Source organism: Gossypium hirsutum, chromosome D10 (genome assembly GCF_007990345.1).
Source record: "Gossypium hirsutum isolate 1008001.06 chromosome D10, Gossypium_hirsutum_v2.1, whole genome shotgun sequence".
NCBI lineage: Eukaryota > Viridiplantae > Streptophyta > Magnoliopsida > Malvales > Malvaceae > Gossypium > Gossypium hirsutum.
The window spans coordinates 3,745,115-3,762,146 of NC_053446.1; the positions used below are offsets into that span (position 1 = coordinate 3,745,115).

General features: G+C 33.5%; 1 protein-coding gene across 1 annotated transcript; it reads right to left on the reverse strand.

The window, feature by feature from the left end:
- Positions 1–341: 341 nt before the first annotated feature.
- On the reverse strand, positions 342–3,571 carry LOC107913795 (piezo-type mechanosensitive ion channel homolog). The gene is made up of 4 exons (XM_041103211.1): positions 3,337–3,571; positions 1,794–1,895; positions 724–880; positions 342–594 (listed from the first exon to the last, which is right to left on the reverse strand). The coding sequence occupies exons 1-4, from the start codon at positions 3,569–3,571 to the stop codon at positions 342–344; spliced, it is 747 nt and encodes a 248-aa protein (XP_040959145.1).
- Between the last annotated feature and the right edge of the window lie 13,461 nt (positions 3,572–17,032).

Sequence of the window (17,032 nt, forward strand, 5' to 3'; positions counted from 1 at the left end):
ATTTAACTTGCTCAAAACTATTAAGAACATATATTATATAAATATGTGGTTTCCAACTAGGAAGCTCTCAAATTTTCAACTGCAATTTCATTGAGCAAATTGAATAAAAATTGTATTTAGAATGGCAAAAATGTCATCAATCTCCAAAGTCTAGTTTGCAACTAAATACTTCATATCTCTCCGGGAAAATTTTCTTATAGAAAGAAAACACTTCAAACCATCTTAAATTAGTAATATGGGGAAAAGACTATTAGATGGACAAATGTCAAACACAAGAAAGACTCAAATGAAGTCAATTTCATTATATAAGATTCGAGGAAAAGGGAAGAGTGTATTGCATTTCATTTAAAGGTTAAGCTAAAATCTTTAAACAAAATCAGACCTATAGTAATAAAACTAATACATACCATGATGTAAAAAAGTACAAGAGAAACAGAAGAGCAAATTTCAGTCCACTCAGATGTTGAACATATTTTGAATAGACCAACAAAATCAGCTATCCACTGTAACATACTTGAGAACTCTATAGGGAGTTGATACACATAAATCATGAAAATGCTGAAGCCTGCATAAAACTGGAGAGCCTTCCACAACCTTGAAAAAAAAGAAACAGAACATAAGCTACTAAAAACATTAACCAATGATAAAATCAAATTCATTGACAAAGAAAATAAAATAAGAAAATGAAATAGAACAATGTACAAAGAGTCAATAAGCAATCACCTGAATAGTCCTAGAAAATTGCTAGTCAAAGACCAATCCACTAGCCCAATACAGCTTCCAATGAAAAATGGCAGAGAAATCCACGAAGGATGGCTAATTCCCACAACCAGCTGAATAGCAGGTAGAAGCAAACAGGAGGCAACTTTAAGATGGGAACCTTTCATGAAATAAACAATGGAAAAAATTATATATCAGTTTCAATTTAAACATGACTACCTAAGGTAACAAGTAAATTAAAAAACTCAATTAAAATATTAAGTTCAGAAGCTGAAGCAAAATAAAGATTAAGAAGGAAATGTTTAAGATAGTTATAACTTTTCTTTCTTTTTCTATAGTGTCCGAGGCCAACAAAAGTACCAACTTATTGTCAACGGCATAGACTTAATGGGAATTGAAATTTATATATAAAAGTTATAAAGCTGATTGCAATGCAGATAAGCAACGCGATCATTTCAGTTGGCTAACTAGCGAAATAGCAAACTACCAGACATACACATTATATGTTATTAATGCAGTCTGTGCATACATTGGATATTACTAAGTTGGCAAGGATACAATTCAATATTGCATGAAACACAAAGCATTTGTTCGCAGAGAAAACTCGTTTGTTCTGTTACCACATGAAAACCCTTGACTAGATTAACAAGAACTCTAAATTGAATATGAGGCAAAATAATGCTTTAGAAGTTCTAGTAGCTAACTTATAAGCTTTAAGTAGGCTACAGAGATCAATAATTGCACCTCCAATCCACAAGGCCCCAAAGATCACAAGAGAAATATTCCACTGGTAAAACATGTGCTATCATTGACACAAAATGAGAAAAGAATAATAAGGCTTCACTGCTGCTTTAGAAGAGGGACAATTGGGGGAAGAGTGTTGAACTTGATTTAATTCATTTAACAAAGTGAATAAAATTAGCTCTAGTTCATATCCTCTGCATGCAATGAGTTAATCCTAAAACATGCATATAGGATTGCTAAATGGATCCTGTTTTGGGTGGGGAGAGTACATAGTGCAACAATATCACTACATAAAAAACAATTAGAAAAATAAGGAAATACTTACAAACCTAATTGTTCAACAACTGTTAAGAAATGACCCCAACAAGTATACCGCCACGGAACAAGACCGAATTTGTTCCCATGTATATCAAGCAATGCAACTACTAGCACTAGAAAAAGGACTTTTTCTTGCAAAAGTCCATCTCAGATGGACTGGAGAACGTAGCCTAAGTCTTCAATGTTCAAATTTGATCTAACTTTCTCGATCTAAGAGATTAAATAAACGTAATTTGATCCAATCTTTCAAACATGTTTCCCTTGATGGACTAGATATAATTCACAATCTCAATCCAAAAATACGGTTCACTAAATTTTCAATCACCTAGATATGAAAATAGACTAATGTGTCAAAGTGTTTAAAGAAGTGAACACTTTCTTAAATACATCTCAATAATTCCATATTTTTCAATAGTGAAATTACATTAAACTTGTTTTATTTATAATAGCGTAAATTTATATACTCACATCCTTTGTCTAAGTTAGAAAAAAAGTCATAATATTTGATTATGTGTCACGTATATAATTATAAAGTTATTTATTATTTGATCAAAATTTATAATTAGTTAATAATAAATTTATAATTAATTTTCATCAAATCAACCTTAAAATAATTTGAATTAAATCACATTTATTGAACTATATTTTTCAAATTAAATGCAAAATTAAACTAATTCACAAGTAACACTAAATTAATTCCCTTAACAAAATCACGAAAAATTCAAACTTAATAATAATAATTAACTTTCATCAAATCAACCTTAAAACCAGAATTAAACACTAAATTGTTAACACTGTCATCTTTGGATACCACAATATATAAATTTTTATCAAATACAAGTACTAAATTGGACCAAAAAATAATATAAATACCACATTAGAAAACAATGTCAAACTCAAGTACCAAATGATATATTAAACCTTAATTTAATTATAGAATTATTAAAAACTTATTATTTTATAAGTAAACAAATACTATTTTGAAAGTATTTTTATCTTTTATATATATATAAAATTTTAAAAATTAAATACACATAATAAAATTTAAATCCAAAACATCCTCAAATTAATCTTTTCAACTCAAGTCACACTTAATTTTTATATTAATTTTTACAAATTTATGATTCGCCATAAATTAATTCAATAAATACAATTTTTGTTTTTGTTTTTGTTTTTGTTTTTTAAGGATAGAATTCTAATTTAAAGGCCTTTGACTTACCTTTTTTTTCTTGTATTTATTTTATTTTTCTCAATTATTGTGATGAGTCTCGATTGAAAGTGATTTGTGATTGAATGCATGTTAATGGCGACTTGTTTGAATTTGACCACTGCCTTTTCTCCAAGCTTTTGTAGAGAGATCTCAGCTCAAGATATGGAGCAGGGAAGATGGGGGTGAGTCCACCCAATTTGATAAACACATGCTCCTTTTGAACTGGGACGCAACCCAATCTGCAGCTCTATTTGCTTCTCTTTTGATATGAACAAACCTAGTACTGTCAAACTTCTGTACCAATCCAGGTATATTCTGTACAATTGGAAAAATTAGCCAATTACCCTGTCCTTTAGTAACTGTAATCTCTTTTTGAAGTATCTCAGAGTCAATCTCGACTTTCCTATCAGCAACAAAAAGACCTTCCTGTACAGCTAAAGCCTCCACTTCAAGAGTCGAACTTGCCTTCAAACTTTTACCACTACCTGCAAGTAGCTCACCAGCAGAATTCCTGATAACAACCCCAATTCCGACTTCCTTCGACACCATATTAAAAGTCCCATCACAGCTAACAACCATCCTACCTTCAGCTGGAGCACTCCATCTGCTTGGACTTCTCCTTCATTTTAATGTCTGGTAACTTAATTATATCAAGTTATCTGACTGCAGCATTAATCGCCCATACAATTTGCCCTGGATTCCAAGACTCATTCTGAAAAATCAACTTGCATCTAGCTTTCCATATGTGCCAGCACGTGAAAGCAACCTTCACTAATAACTGTTGCTTATTTTCCTTACTTACCAGGCCTTCAATTCCAACCAACCATTGGTCCATCGTGGTAATCAAAACCTTGTTGATTCGAAAACAGAAATTCAGACCAAACCACACACTTCTAGACCCTTCACATGTCGACAGTATGTGTTCCACAGATTCAATTTCATTACCACATACAACACACATAGGATCATCTTTAATTTTCTTTTTACAAAGGTTCTGGTTGGTAACAAGTAAGTTCCTACCACTACACCAAAACAGGTTTTTAGCGGCGTTTTTTTAAGCCTTTAGCGGCGCTTCCTAAAGCGCCACTAAAATTGCCGCTAATGACAACGCCACAAATATTTGCGGCGTTTCTTTAGCGGCGCATTTTACACAAACGCCGCTAAAGAACATGTTCTTTAGCGGCGCTTCTTACACAAACGCCACTAAAGCTAATGTTCTTTAGCGGCGCTTTTTACACAAACGCCACTTTTTGTTTGGTTGTTTTAGCGGCGCTTTTTTAAAAAACGCCACTAATTTTGGGGTTTTTTAAAAATACCAAATTTTTTTTTCGACCCTCCTGTAGCAACAAATCAAAAGCAACTAAATCTATATCAGCCAATAGCAATAAATTTATATAATATTTCAAATTAAACGAATAATATAATATTAATATCAATATTCTATTATTTTCACAAAAATATTAAAATGATAAAATATTTATACAATACACTATGACGACGGAGGTTGGGAGTGCTGAAACATCTTCATCATACTCTGAAGTTGTTGTTGAAGTTCGTCGTACTTTCTGTTCTGCTCTGCTTCTCTCGCTGTAGCCTCTGCTTCTCTGGATGCCGCATCAGCTTTAAGTTGTCGCTGGAGTTCTTCATATTTCTTTTGAACCTCTGCTTCTCTCACTGCCGCATCTGCTCTAAGTTGTAGCTGGAGTTCTTCATATTTCTTTTGAACCTCAACTGTGATCGCTTGCATCTAAGCCATCTGGTCTTTTAACCTCTGAACTTCAGCTTGAGCCTGACTCCCCGAACGCATGTATTGCTGCGAGCTGGATCCAAAATATTGGGTTGGGCTAACAAAAGATCCTTGAAATCGAACCCGGCCATACCTTTCAAGACCCATAACTTCAGTAATAATCCGGTTATCAATGTCTTCAAGATGAACAGAACTATCATTAGAAGCAATCGCTTCGTACTCTGCCTTTTTATTATTTAGTTTCTCCTAATAAATAAATCACATATTTAGGAACACAATATATATTAAAAAAACAAATGCAACACAAGTTAACAATAGTAGCATTATAAGCAATGAATTAAACTATTAGAAAATCGTATTAAGTAAACGTACAATTATTTCTGTAGCTTCAGGAGTCATAGGAGATCCATATTTCTTCTTATGTGTAATCTCAAAAAGTTGAAGGCGTCCAATTTTTTGACCGGACGACCGTTCCTACAATATAGTAGTAAAAATATTATTTAATGGAAAGTAACACATATTTGACAGTATTAAAAAATTAAAAATACCTCAGCCTCAGCTACACAAGCAAAACTTTTCGACCCGGCTGTGTGCGTGAATTTTTGTTTCTCCCTGCTGTTTTTTCCAACCCGTTCACGATCCTACGTTATGAAATTATTAGTACGTAAATAGTAAATACAATAAACCAAAATAATTACAAGAGTTTAGAAGTACATCATATCTCGCCTTTCTTCGAATGCCAAAATCTAACCGCATCTTCCCATTGGTACCTCAGCATACCTGGCGGGACATTTTGCAATTTCTCATCGAGGGTTGTTTTTACCTTATAATAATCTCTCTTTAAAGTACTTTTATGGTCTCTCCATCTTTTTCCCAATGCCTTCTTTACATAGGCATCCGAGACCTCTAAGGCAAACCTCGCCTACAAAGAACACAAGTTAAGAAAGTAAATATAAGTGAAACTAATTCCCAAGTATTACAGATGACATTAACGTTTTGTTACCTTAATATTATCGAGGGCTTGATTTTTGTTACTATCGGGCATTTGATGCCATGAGTCGTAGTTGATAGGCAACAGATTCGCATTTCGTGCTAAAATGCCCATGTATCCTGCTAATAGTCGAGCTTCTGTTCCAACAGGCTGACCAAAACTGTTTCTGCATACTTTGACACGCTCGACTGGTTCTAACTCGTACAACTCGCTAAGTAGCGTATGACCTCGACCTCTGCGCGTCCTACCATTTTCAGCTGAAAAATGGTATATTATAATATAAGATTTTGAAAAATAAACCAATTACAAGTCAACACGTATGTAAATTAAATGTAAAATTACTTTGAACTTCTGTAGGATCCTCAGGTATAATCGGAACATTCGAAGATCCAATTCCTGTCTGTTCTTCACTATTTATTTCTGCCGAGTTTGGAGCACTTTGAACAATGCCTACCTCTCGCATTTTTCTTCTGGGCATTTTTTCTGCAATACATATAAAATAGTTGAAAACTTAGTAACTAATTACAACAGTAATAGCGAATATCAAATAGTCGAAATATATAATAAGACCAAGATTTAAATTATGATATACATATAATTAAACAATCGTATATTCTTACTACATCATTATTCGTAAATATCTTCATTTGTATCCTGGCGAACCCATTGAAATTGCGTACTAGTACTAGGGATATTTTCGTTTAAGTGTTGTTCCGGAAAGGGCACAGTTTCTGATCTATCATCGATATTATCTCTACTTCCACTGCCCATGTCAAACAAGTCTCTAGGGATGTTACGAAGTACAACGTACCAACACTCGTCGGTTGGATCTTTTGAGTAAAAAACTTGTCTGACTTGAGATGAGAATACATACAGCTCATCTATCAGTTGTTGTTCTGTGTGAATCAATCGAGCGAAGTTGACCATTGTAAAACCAAATCGATCTTGCTTAATTCCACGAGCAGTATTAACATCGGCCCAATCACCTCGAAATAAGACAACTTTCCATTTGCCGTAGTAATCTAACTCAATTATGTCAGTAAGAAGTCCGAAATATTCCACATTTCCCTGGACAGGATTATTGTCCCTAGCACTAGCATAACTTGTAATTGAGGAATTAACAACTATTCCACAATTTTGCGTTCTCCTCAATCTCTCGCGATATTTTGTATGAAATCTGAATCCGTTGATGAGGAACGCACTATATCTTTTAACCACTCGATTTTGACCTTGGGAAAGCCATTTAACTTCGTCGTTCACATTCTTCCCACTCCAAACCTATTGAATGGAAAGTAAACTGAGTAATTAAAAATGTAATGAGAAAACTTTATTATTTTTAAATGAAGCTCCAATTACATACCGTTTGGCTTAACCATTCATGAAAAGTTTCAGTGAACAACTTATTGATATCTCGATGTTGTGTTCTTCGGGAGCGCGAACGAGATCTCAATATTTGTTTGTACTCACTATGTTAAAAAAATGTTCACTTTGTTAGAATATAAACAATTTTGGATTGATGAATATTTATCAAATTTCTACAACTTGCTTCCGTAATGGTTCCATTGATTCATGGTGAAACAGAACATATCGATGTGTTTGTACCCACGATAAATCATCTAATTTTACAATATCAACTTTGCCGATTGGTTCTCCAAAACTTTGGAACAGATAAGAATCGGCAGAGTTATGTTCCGTGAGTCCAGCATTTCTACTTGGTCTGTTCAACCTTGTTTCAACATCTTCCAAGTATCTTGAACAGAAGGTCATACATTCTTCTGCCAAGTAGCCTTCAGCAATCGATCCTTCTGGATAACGCTTGTTACGGCAATAAGACTTTAGTTTGGATAGGAACCTAAAAACAATATACAAATTATCAAAAGTTGTAACTAAAACAACTTTAGGTGAATGAGGAAAAATTTTAAAAATAAATTAACACTTTTCTATGGGATACATCCATCGATAGAAAACGGGTCCGCCAAGAATTGCTTCATGCGGGAGATGGATTATCAAGTGAACCATAATAGTGAAGAAAGAAGGTGGGAAGATTTTCTCCAAGTTGCATAAAGTCAAAGCAGCTCGATCTTGTACCTTCTGAAGTTCTTGAACATTCAAAACTTTGCCACAAATGGCTTTCATTATATTGGACAGTTCAATTATACAAGACGTTACCTTCTTCGACATACAACATCGTAGAGCAACTGGCAGTAAATCTTGCATCAAGATGTGATAGTCATGTGATTTTAGCGAATATAATCTTCGATCTTTAACACTAACACATCAAGATATATTTGATGCATACGCATCTGGAACCTTTATATCCTTCAACACCGTGCAAAACACTTCTTTTTCCGTCTTCGACATTGAAAAAATAGAAGGCGGCAACCGATATTTCCCATTCGGGAGTGGATTGGGATGAAGATCAGGTCAGATTCTCATTTGGACTAAATCAAGTCGACTCTGAAGATTGTCTTTTGATTTTCCGTCGACGTTCAAAATTGTACCCACAATGTTCTCGCAGACATTCTCAATGTGCATAACATCAAGATTGTGTCGTAAAAAGTGAAGCTCCCAATAAGGCAACTCAAAAAAATACTTCTTTTTTTCCACAAGTCCGCCTCATTGGGATCGTCCTCTTCGTCAGAGCTTTCATCAGCTTTATCATTTGATCTTCTGTTTCTCTGTGTGTTTGGCAGTTGGTTCATCTTCCCATATATAAAATTCATATCTTCCAAAATGAACAAGATTTCAGAGCCACTGGTCTGGGAAGGAGGTTCTCTGAACTCTTCAGTGCCGTCAAATACAGAACTCTGAAATCTAAATATATGATTTTTCGGTAACCACCGACGATGCCCCATGTAAGAAAACTTATTCCCATTGTACAACCATTGCGAACATGTTTGTGCAGCACAACAAGGACACGCATAACGACCCTTGGTACTCCAACCAGATAAATTGGCATAAGCGGGAAAGTCATTAATGGTCCACATCAAAGCCGCACGTAAATTAAAGTTCTCCTTTCTCACCACATCATATGTCTCGACACCAGCCCATAATTGTTTTAACTCTTCAATAAGTGGCTGTAAATAAATGTCGATATCATTCCCGGGCCCTTTTTCACCAGGGATAATCATAGATAAGATAAGGGAAGATTGCTTCATGCAAATCCACGGAGGCAGATTATAAGGAACAAGCACTACTGGCCAAGTACTGTACGCAGTGCCCATGATCTTGAAAGGATTAAATCCATCAGATGCTAGCCCAAGCCTCACACTCCTAGGATCGCTTGCAAAGCCTGGAAATTTATTGTCAAATGATTTCCAAGCTAAAGAATCTGTCGGATGCCTTAGTAATCCATCATCGGTTCGTCCATCATGATGCCACGTCATTGACTCCGCTGTCTTGGACGACATGAATAGCCTTTGAAGCCTTGGTATCAGGGGAAAATACCGCAAAATCTTGACTGGCTTCTTTCTCGACTGTGCACCATTTTCATCGTCCTTCCCATCTTCTGTGTTTCTACTAATCCAACGGGATTGGCCGCATACATGGCAGCACTGTTGGTCATTTCTCTCGCCCCAATACAACATGCAGTCATTTTGGCAACTATGGATTTTGTTGTACCCAAGGCCTAAATCTTTTATCATTTTCTTCATATCTTTGCATGACTGAGGGATTTTTGCAAACGGAAACATTTCTCGTAAAAACTCTAACAGCATTGTCAACGAGTTTCCGGTCCACCCTCCCAAACATTTTAACTGAAAAAGACGAACAGAGAAAGACATTTTTGAAAATTTTGATCCCTCATACAGTTCTTCGTTCATGTCATTAAGTAGCGCGTAGAACTTCGCCGCTTCTTCATTCGGCTCTTCATGAGGTACACTACTTCCCGGTTCGGTAAAAGCATTTCTCCCAATATTACAATCATCGAAAGCCACAAAGTCCGCTGGGAACGACTGAACACCATGATTGTGCATATTAAATGCATCCCGCAACATACCTTCCATGTCATCCCCTCTATCAGACTGATGGTAAGCAGTACCAGAATAAGACACATCCATTCTTGAAGAGGAAGTACTAGGCGGACATTCTCCATGAAATAACCATTGTTTATAACCCCGAATAAACCCATCAACAATTAGATGCTCGTATACAACCTCACGATAATGCTAGTTTATGTTGACACACTTCTTACAGGGGCAAAGAATCATGTTCTCTTGGCTTGCATATTGAAATGCAAAATTTAGAAAATACTGTACTCCATTTCGATAGTCGTTGCTAACCCTTGACAAATTCATCCAAGACCGGTCCATTTCTTAATTCTTGAAGTCTGACGTTGACAAGAATTTGCACGGGTAAGTTACTTAATTTATGTAAGTTATGTAAGTTATTTAATTTATATAGGTTATGTAAGTTATGTAACCCATTGAAATTTATGTAGGTTATGTAAGTTATGTAAGTTATTTAATTTATGCAAGTTTATGTAAGTTACTTAATTTATGTAAGTTATGTAAGTTATTTAATTTATGTACGTTATGTAAGTTATGTAAGTTATTTAATTTATGCAAGTTTATGTAAGTTATGTAAGTTATGTAGGTTATGTAAGTTATGTAAGTTATTTTGTTTATGTAGGTTATGTAAGTTATGTAAGTTACTTAATTTACGTAAGTTATGTAGGTTATGTAAGTTATGTAAGTTACTTAATTTACGTAAGTTATGTAGGTTATGTAAGTTATGTAGGTTATGTAAGTTATATAAGTTATTTAATTTATGCAAGTTATTTAATTTATGCAAGTTTATGTAAGTTATGTAAGTTATTTAATTTATGTAAGTTATGTAAGTTATTGTTTTTGTGTGTTATGCGTAGAACTTTTTTAATTTATGTAGGTTATGTATTGTTATATAAGTTATTATGTAGGTTATTATGTAAGTTTTTGTAAGTTATTATGTACGATACTATGTAAGTTAGGATATTATGTAGGATATATAATTTTAAAATTATATGTATTAAAACTATATATAAATATTAATAAGTTATGTAGAACCAAGTATTATATATTTAAATTTTGTAAATTATGAATTATGTAAATTATGTAAAATACGTAAGTTATGAAATTTGAACTTTAAAAAAAATGTATTTTAAAAAATTCATGATTAAAATAAATTAAAATATTTAAAATATAACTTTAAATAAAATTTATTTAATTAGGTAAATAAAAAATAAAAGAGAACAAACCAAAATATATTTTTGGAAATGAAATAGTTGACAAATGGATTTTGGAAATGAAATAGTTGACAAATGGAAGAAGATTTAAACAGGGTATCATAATCGATATGAATGAAAGTTAAATGTGAAAAGAAATTAGATTAGAAAAGGATACTCCCAATTTTATACAATTATGTAATTTAATTATTTATTTAATTTGGGTCATACGAATCCTATGCAGTAACCGATGCTGTAATTAACGGCAATGCTGATGGCAGGGCACATGAAAACATTATATTTAGATTCCTTTAGTAAAAGTATCATCAATTAGTCCCTATACATTAATATACAAATCTATACAAAATCAAATCAAATATTCCACATTATACTACTGTCTAAATTTGCTCCATTATCTGAGACATTTTTTCCCAAAATATTTATGGTATTTGGGTGAATTAAATAAATGTGCATTCTTTCCTTAAATAAATTAAATAGAGACTTGTAATAGATGAATGATTATATATTAAAAAAGAAGCGGCAGCAGCAGCATGCACCACCATAATACCACCATATCAATTAGTCCAAATAATTGAAAGGAAATCCAACAATTAAATCTATACATAATCGAAGCCCCAAAAGATTAAATTTTCAGAAATCATCATGATAAAACTATTATTGATTAGAATTTTGAACTAAAAGGTACCTTAATAATTTCAACACCCTGGACTACTCCACTCTCATTGGCAAACAGAGGCTGCAGTCAGAAAAATGGTATTTGTTGAGTAATTTAAAGGGAAAATGCATATAAATAAGCAAATAAATTTTGCAACGAATCGCGTACCTGCCCAAGCAATATTAATTCAGGTGTATTCGGTTGCACCAAATATTAATTCAGGTGCTCGATAGTACCTAGAACAGATGTAAGATTATACGATTAGCACATGAAAATATTATGTAAGTCAGTTGAACCAAATATAAAAACTTTATTAATATCACTACCATTCCACAATTCGAAGATTAAATGCCAGCTTCAATTGAACCAATATAGTTGCAGGAGGAGCAGGAAGCAGTAACTGATTAAATGCAGCAGAGGGCTGCCGACAAGTATTAACAAGTCAGAATATATACAAGAATACAAAAAATATTATAGAGGATAAAACTTAGTCAAATCTAAGGGTAGAAAACTACTAAGATAAAACTTAGTCAAACGAAAATAGTATTTGTTTTCGGTAGTTCGGTGCATAAACAACTGCAACTTCAATAATAATTCCCATTAACATATAAAATAGACATACGAATGCCTCTAGTTTTATGATATACTTAGACCTACACATGGTAAATAACAATAACCAATAACAAATAAACAGTTTTACGATTTCCAAAATACAAAATACAATTAGAATATATAAACAGAAGTTTTTAAAAGATGGAATCCAAATTCATAGTTTATCATTATGGCAACCCAAAGCCGCACTCCTGCAGTAACTGTTGACTGTTCTTTTTTATAAATAGAACCAACAATTTCCTTAAACATCAGCAAAATAATTACATTAAAGCAGAAAGCAAGGCACCATGCTACAACTTACTTGAACCTTTCTTACTTGTCATTTTACCGAAAATGAAATATAAGAGGTTTGACTTTTGTCCACAGATGCTTAGAAGTGTTTCTAAGGTGTTTTTAAAATTTAAAAAAATCAAATTACAATTCAATTTTTAAATCGTAAAAGTATTAGGTTTTTGATAAAATTTACTCAAAATTGATATGCAGCTTAACCTGCTCTAAACTTATAATATTAGATGAACTATATTTTTCATTGCAATAAAAATAAACTTTTACACAAACGGATTGTTGTAGATAATAATTTAATTAAGTACAACATTTAACTAATTAACTGCAACCAATATTTATAACAGAGAAGGTATTATTATAATGATAATACTAATTCAACAAAAAATTAAATTAAAATTCTATACTACCGGGAAAAAGAAAGAAGAACACTTACACCCCAAAATCGAGAATAAGCAAGGGGTCGAATGCAGGAACCAGAATAGAGTAACGGTGTTGTTCCTGTCTTGTATGCGACGCAGTTCCAACACCTTCGGGTTAAAGATTCGAGCTTTACGGCGGATTGGAAGATTTAAATTTTGAAAGGAAACAGTTTCGGTTTGGGAGAAAATGGAAGTAGCATGGACGAACCGGATGAGAAATAATGGGATTTGAGGAATTGGGGGTTTGGATCACAATGGGATTGCAAGTTTCGGGATTGGGGAAAAAAATTTGGGGAAGAATAACCTAAGGAAATTTAGGGGAAACAGCGAAAGGAAATGGGGGAAATTTTGTCGATCGGCTAAATCTGAATTGGGGGACAAAGTAAAGGAATTCGGGGTTAATAAAACGACGACGTTTAGGTTAGTATAATTAAATTTTGTGGCGTTTCTTAAAAAGCGCCACTAAAGCATAAGAAAAACGGCACCGTTTGGGAAACTATTAAAACCTATTTGTGGCGTTTTCTACTAAAGCGCCACTAAAGCATAGTCCTTTTACGGCGTTTTACAAAAACGCCACTAAAATTTTGCATCAAAACGTACCGTTCCGCAGTATCAAGGCCTAAATTTGCGGCGCAATTTAAAAAAACACCAGTAATTTCTATCCTTTTGCGGCGTTTGGTAAAAACGCCACTAAGAACACAGATCAAAACGCACTGTTTAGCCATTTCTGAAATAAAGTTGCGGCGTTTTCTATAAACGCCACTAGTAACAAAATTTAAAACGTCATCGTTTTGCATACTGTGACATATTTGTGGCGTTTTTTACTAAAACGCCACTAATGCATCAACACTAAAATAAAATCAATTCCACATGTCTTTTTTAATAAACACTAAAATAAAATTATTTCTAAAAAAAGGGAAATTATAAAAATACGTATATAAATTGGTTTTTCTGTAGAAATTCAAATAATTCCTTGTAAAATCCAAGTTTGTACCTATAAAATCCAAGGTTTCCCTTGACTTTGGTTCATTTTTAGACATGAGGACTTGAATTCGATCCTGAACGATTTTATTTTTTATTCTGAATCATAAAAAAATAAAATTGAAATTAAAGCCAAAACATAAAAACTAAAATTGAAAAAAGATAAAATAAGATATTAAAATGAAAACTTATAAAAATTGGATTACCGATTGTATAATTTACCTTATTAATGCCATTTTAAACTTAAACTAGATTCATCCCTATTAAATTATTATTATTCATTTCATTTTTATATTATAAAAGTATACATATATATAAATACAAAACAACTTTTAAAATTACTCTCCATATATTCAAACAAGCAGTGAACATTCAAAATCGGGGAAATCTGACATGGGGGAAATTAAAGGAAATTCAGGGTTAATAAAATGATGCCGTTTGTGTTAGTTTTAATTAAATTTTGTGGCGTTTCTTAATAAGCGCCACTAAAATCATAGGAACAAACAGCACCGTTTGAGAAACTATTAAAACCTATTTTGTGGCGTTTTCTGCTAAAGCGCCACTAAAGCATAGTCCTTTAACGGCGTTTTACGAAAAAACGCCACTAAAATTTTGCATCAAAACGTACCGTTTTGCAGTATCAGGCACAAATTTTGTGGCGCAGCTTAAAAAAACGCCACTAATTTCTATCCTTTTGCGGCGTTTTGTAGAAAACGCCACTAAGAACACAGATCAAAACGCAACGTTTTGCCATTTCTGAAACAAATTTGCGGCATTTTCTATAAACGCCACTAGAAACACAAAATAATACGTCATCGTTTTGCATACTGTGACATATTTGTGGCATTTTTTACTAAAACACCACTAATGCATAAACACTAAAATTAAATTAATTTTTGTCATTTTTTATAAACCTTAAACCGTTACAGCCATAAACAATAAGACACTAACAATTAAAAACTGTACCATAAACCATACCCTAAATCGTAAACCCTAAATCCAAATAACAACATTAACCACTGAACCTAAAATACTAAACACAAAATGTACCCTAACACCATAAACTTTAAACCATAAATATATATTATAAGTTACAATTAAAAGTAATTAAAAAGAATCTTATTGCTTGTTTGAACCCTAAAATAACTTTATATTTTTTACCAAAATCCCTAACCCTTAAACCCTAATACCCTAACCAACCCTTAAAACCATAATTAAACACTAAGACTCTGACTATAAAAACTAAACTCCAAACTTTAAAACACTAAATCACAAACCCAATATAACAAACCCTAAACCATAAACTATAAAACCTTTAAACTACATACTATAGTAAACATTAAACCTTAAACTATAAAACCCTTAAACTACATACTATAGCCCTTAAACCATCAATTAAACCCTAAACCCCAAAATTTATAATCAATATTAAGTACTGCTTCCACAATTTTTTATAAACATATACAAGCTTTTACATTAATAAATATATCTATGTATATACATGTACATCATGTTTATAAACATATATAAGCTTTTACATTAATATATTTTTTTGAAATTTTTAGGGGTTTAGGGTTTTAAGAATTATGAATTTAGGGTTAAAGGGTTTTGAGAAAGCCATATAGCCGGCGTCGATTTTAACAGCTTAATGGTAACTTAAATGAAAACATCTAATTTTAATTAATATAAATAAATCAATTAAATAATAAATAGGTAAATAATTTTTTTGCGGCGCTTTCCAAAAATGCCACTCAATGAAGAGCATTAGCGGCGTTTTTTAAAAAAGCGCCGCTAAAGGCCTGCGAATTAGCGGCGGATCAATAAAAACGCCGCTAAAGCCCAGAACATTAGCAGCGCTTAATTAAAAACGCCACTAAATCCCAGAACATTAGCGGCGCTTACATAAAAACGCCGCTAAATCCCAGAACATTAGCGGCGCTTACATAAAAACGCCGCGAAAGCTCAGAACATTAGCGGCGCTTACATAAAAACGCCGCTAAAGCCCCTGAAAAGTCAGAAAACGGCGTCGTTGGGTTTCGATTTTTGCGGCATTTTTTTAAAAAACGCCACTAATTATATTTTTTATGGCGTTTTATATGAAGCGCCGTTATTTCTCATTTTTTAGCGGCGTTTTCTATCTAAACGCCACAAAATGTGCCGCTAAAAGCCTGTTTTGGTGTAGTGTACAGGCCCTCCAAAGAAACATTTTGACCTTTGGTAAAGTCTTCAAGCTCCATATAATTTTCCAAAGTTTTTCATCCACACAATGGGACGAAGAAGGCTTTTTAATCCGGTTACCCTCCTCTTTTTTCTTCAGTAAATGATAACCCTCCTTAACCGTATATTGGCCAGACAGACAATGAGGCCAAACCATTCGATCCTTTCCACAATGCTGGCAAATATGAATCGATCTCCTCCATAGCTCTCGCAATATCCTCAGAAATCCAAGGCCTGATCGCATCCAAACACCCTACCCTCGTTCAACATCCATAATTTCACAAACTTTGTTTAGTAAATCTTGAGTATCAGGCAGCATTATTAAGTTCAATTGTCCCAACTCTTAGCCACCTATCTCTTCAAATGTTCAACTCCTTCCCATCCAATACCTGCCATATAATGTTCTCTTTTAAGAAATCCCTCCCTTCAAGGAGGCTGGCCCAAACCCACGAGGCTCTCGAACCCTTTCTAGCTTCCAAGATAGTACAGTCAGGGAAGTACCTGCCCTTGAAAATCCTTGTCCAATATGAGTCAGGATGTTGTAGCAGCCTCCCAACACTGCTTTGCAAAGAGAGCCTTATTGAACAAGCTAAAATCTCTAAATCCTAACCCCCCCTCCCCCGGTTTCCTTTTTTAACAGTGAGCTCCAACCAGTTTAACCAATGAATTTTCTTTTCTTCCAGCTGTTGTCGCCACCCAAACTTAGCAATCTCAGCATTAATCTCATTACACACTTTTTTTGGGACTTTGAAGCACTGCATTCCATCTTATACAGTATCCATAGATTATTTTAGAGGGCATTTAAGTCTCCATAACCATGTGTGTCAAAGCTCTTTGTTTCAACTTGCCGAAAAATCTGAATTCCCGCAATATATATATATTGAGTCCTTTAGTCTTTTTGGCAAAGCAGAG

What these genes read in the sequence shown, in the direction of transcription:
- LOC107913795 (XM_041103211.1), bottom strand. Translation starts at nt 3,571, where the DNA reads ATGGTTGTTAGCTGTGATGGGACTTTTAATATGGTGTCGAAGGAAGTC. An exon ending in TACAGTTACTAAAGGACAGG is followed by an intron (nt 1,896 to 3,336) that starts GTAATTGGCTAA and finishes TCCTTTTTCTAG; the next exon opens with TGCTAGTAGTTGCATTGCTT. An exon ending in AACAGTTGTTGAACAATTAG is followed by an intron (nt 881 to 1,793) that starts GTTTGTAAGTAT and finishes ATTTCATGAAAG; the next exon opens with GTTCCCATCTTAAAGTTGCC.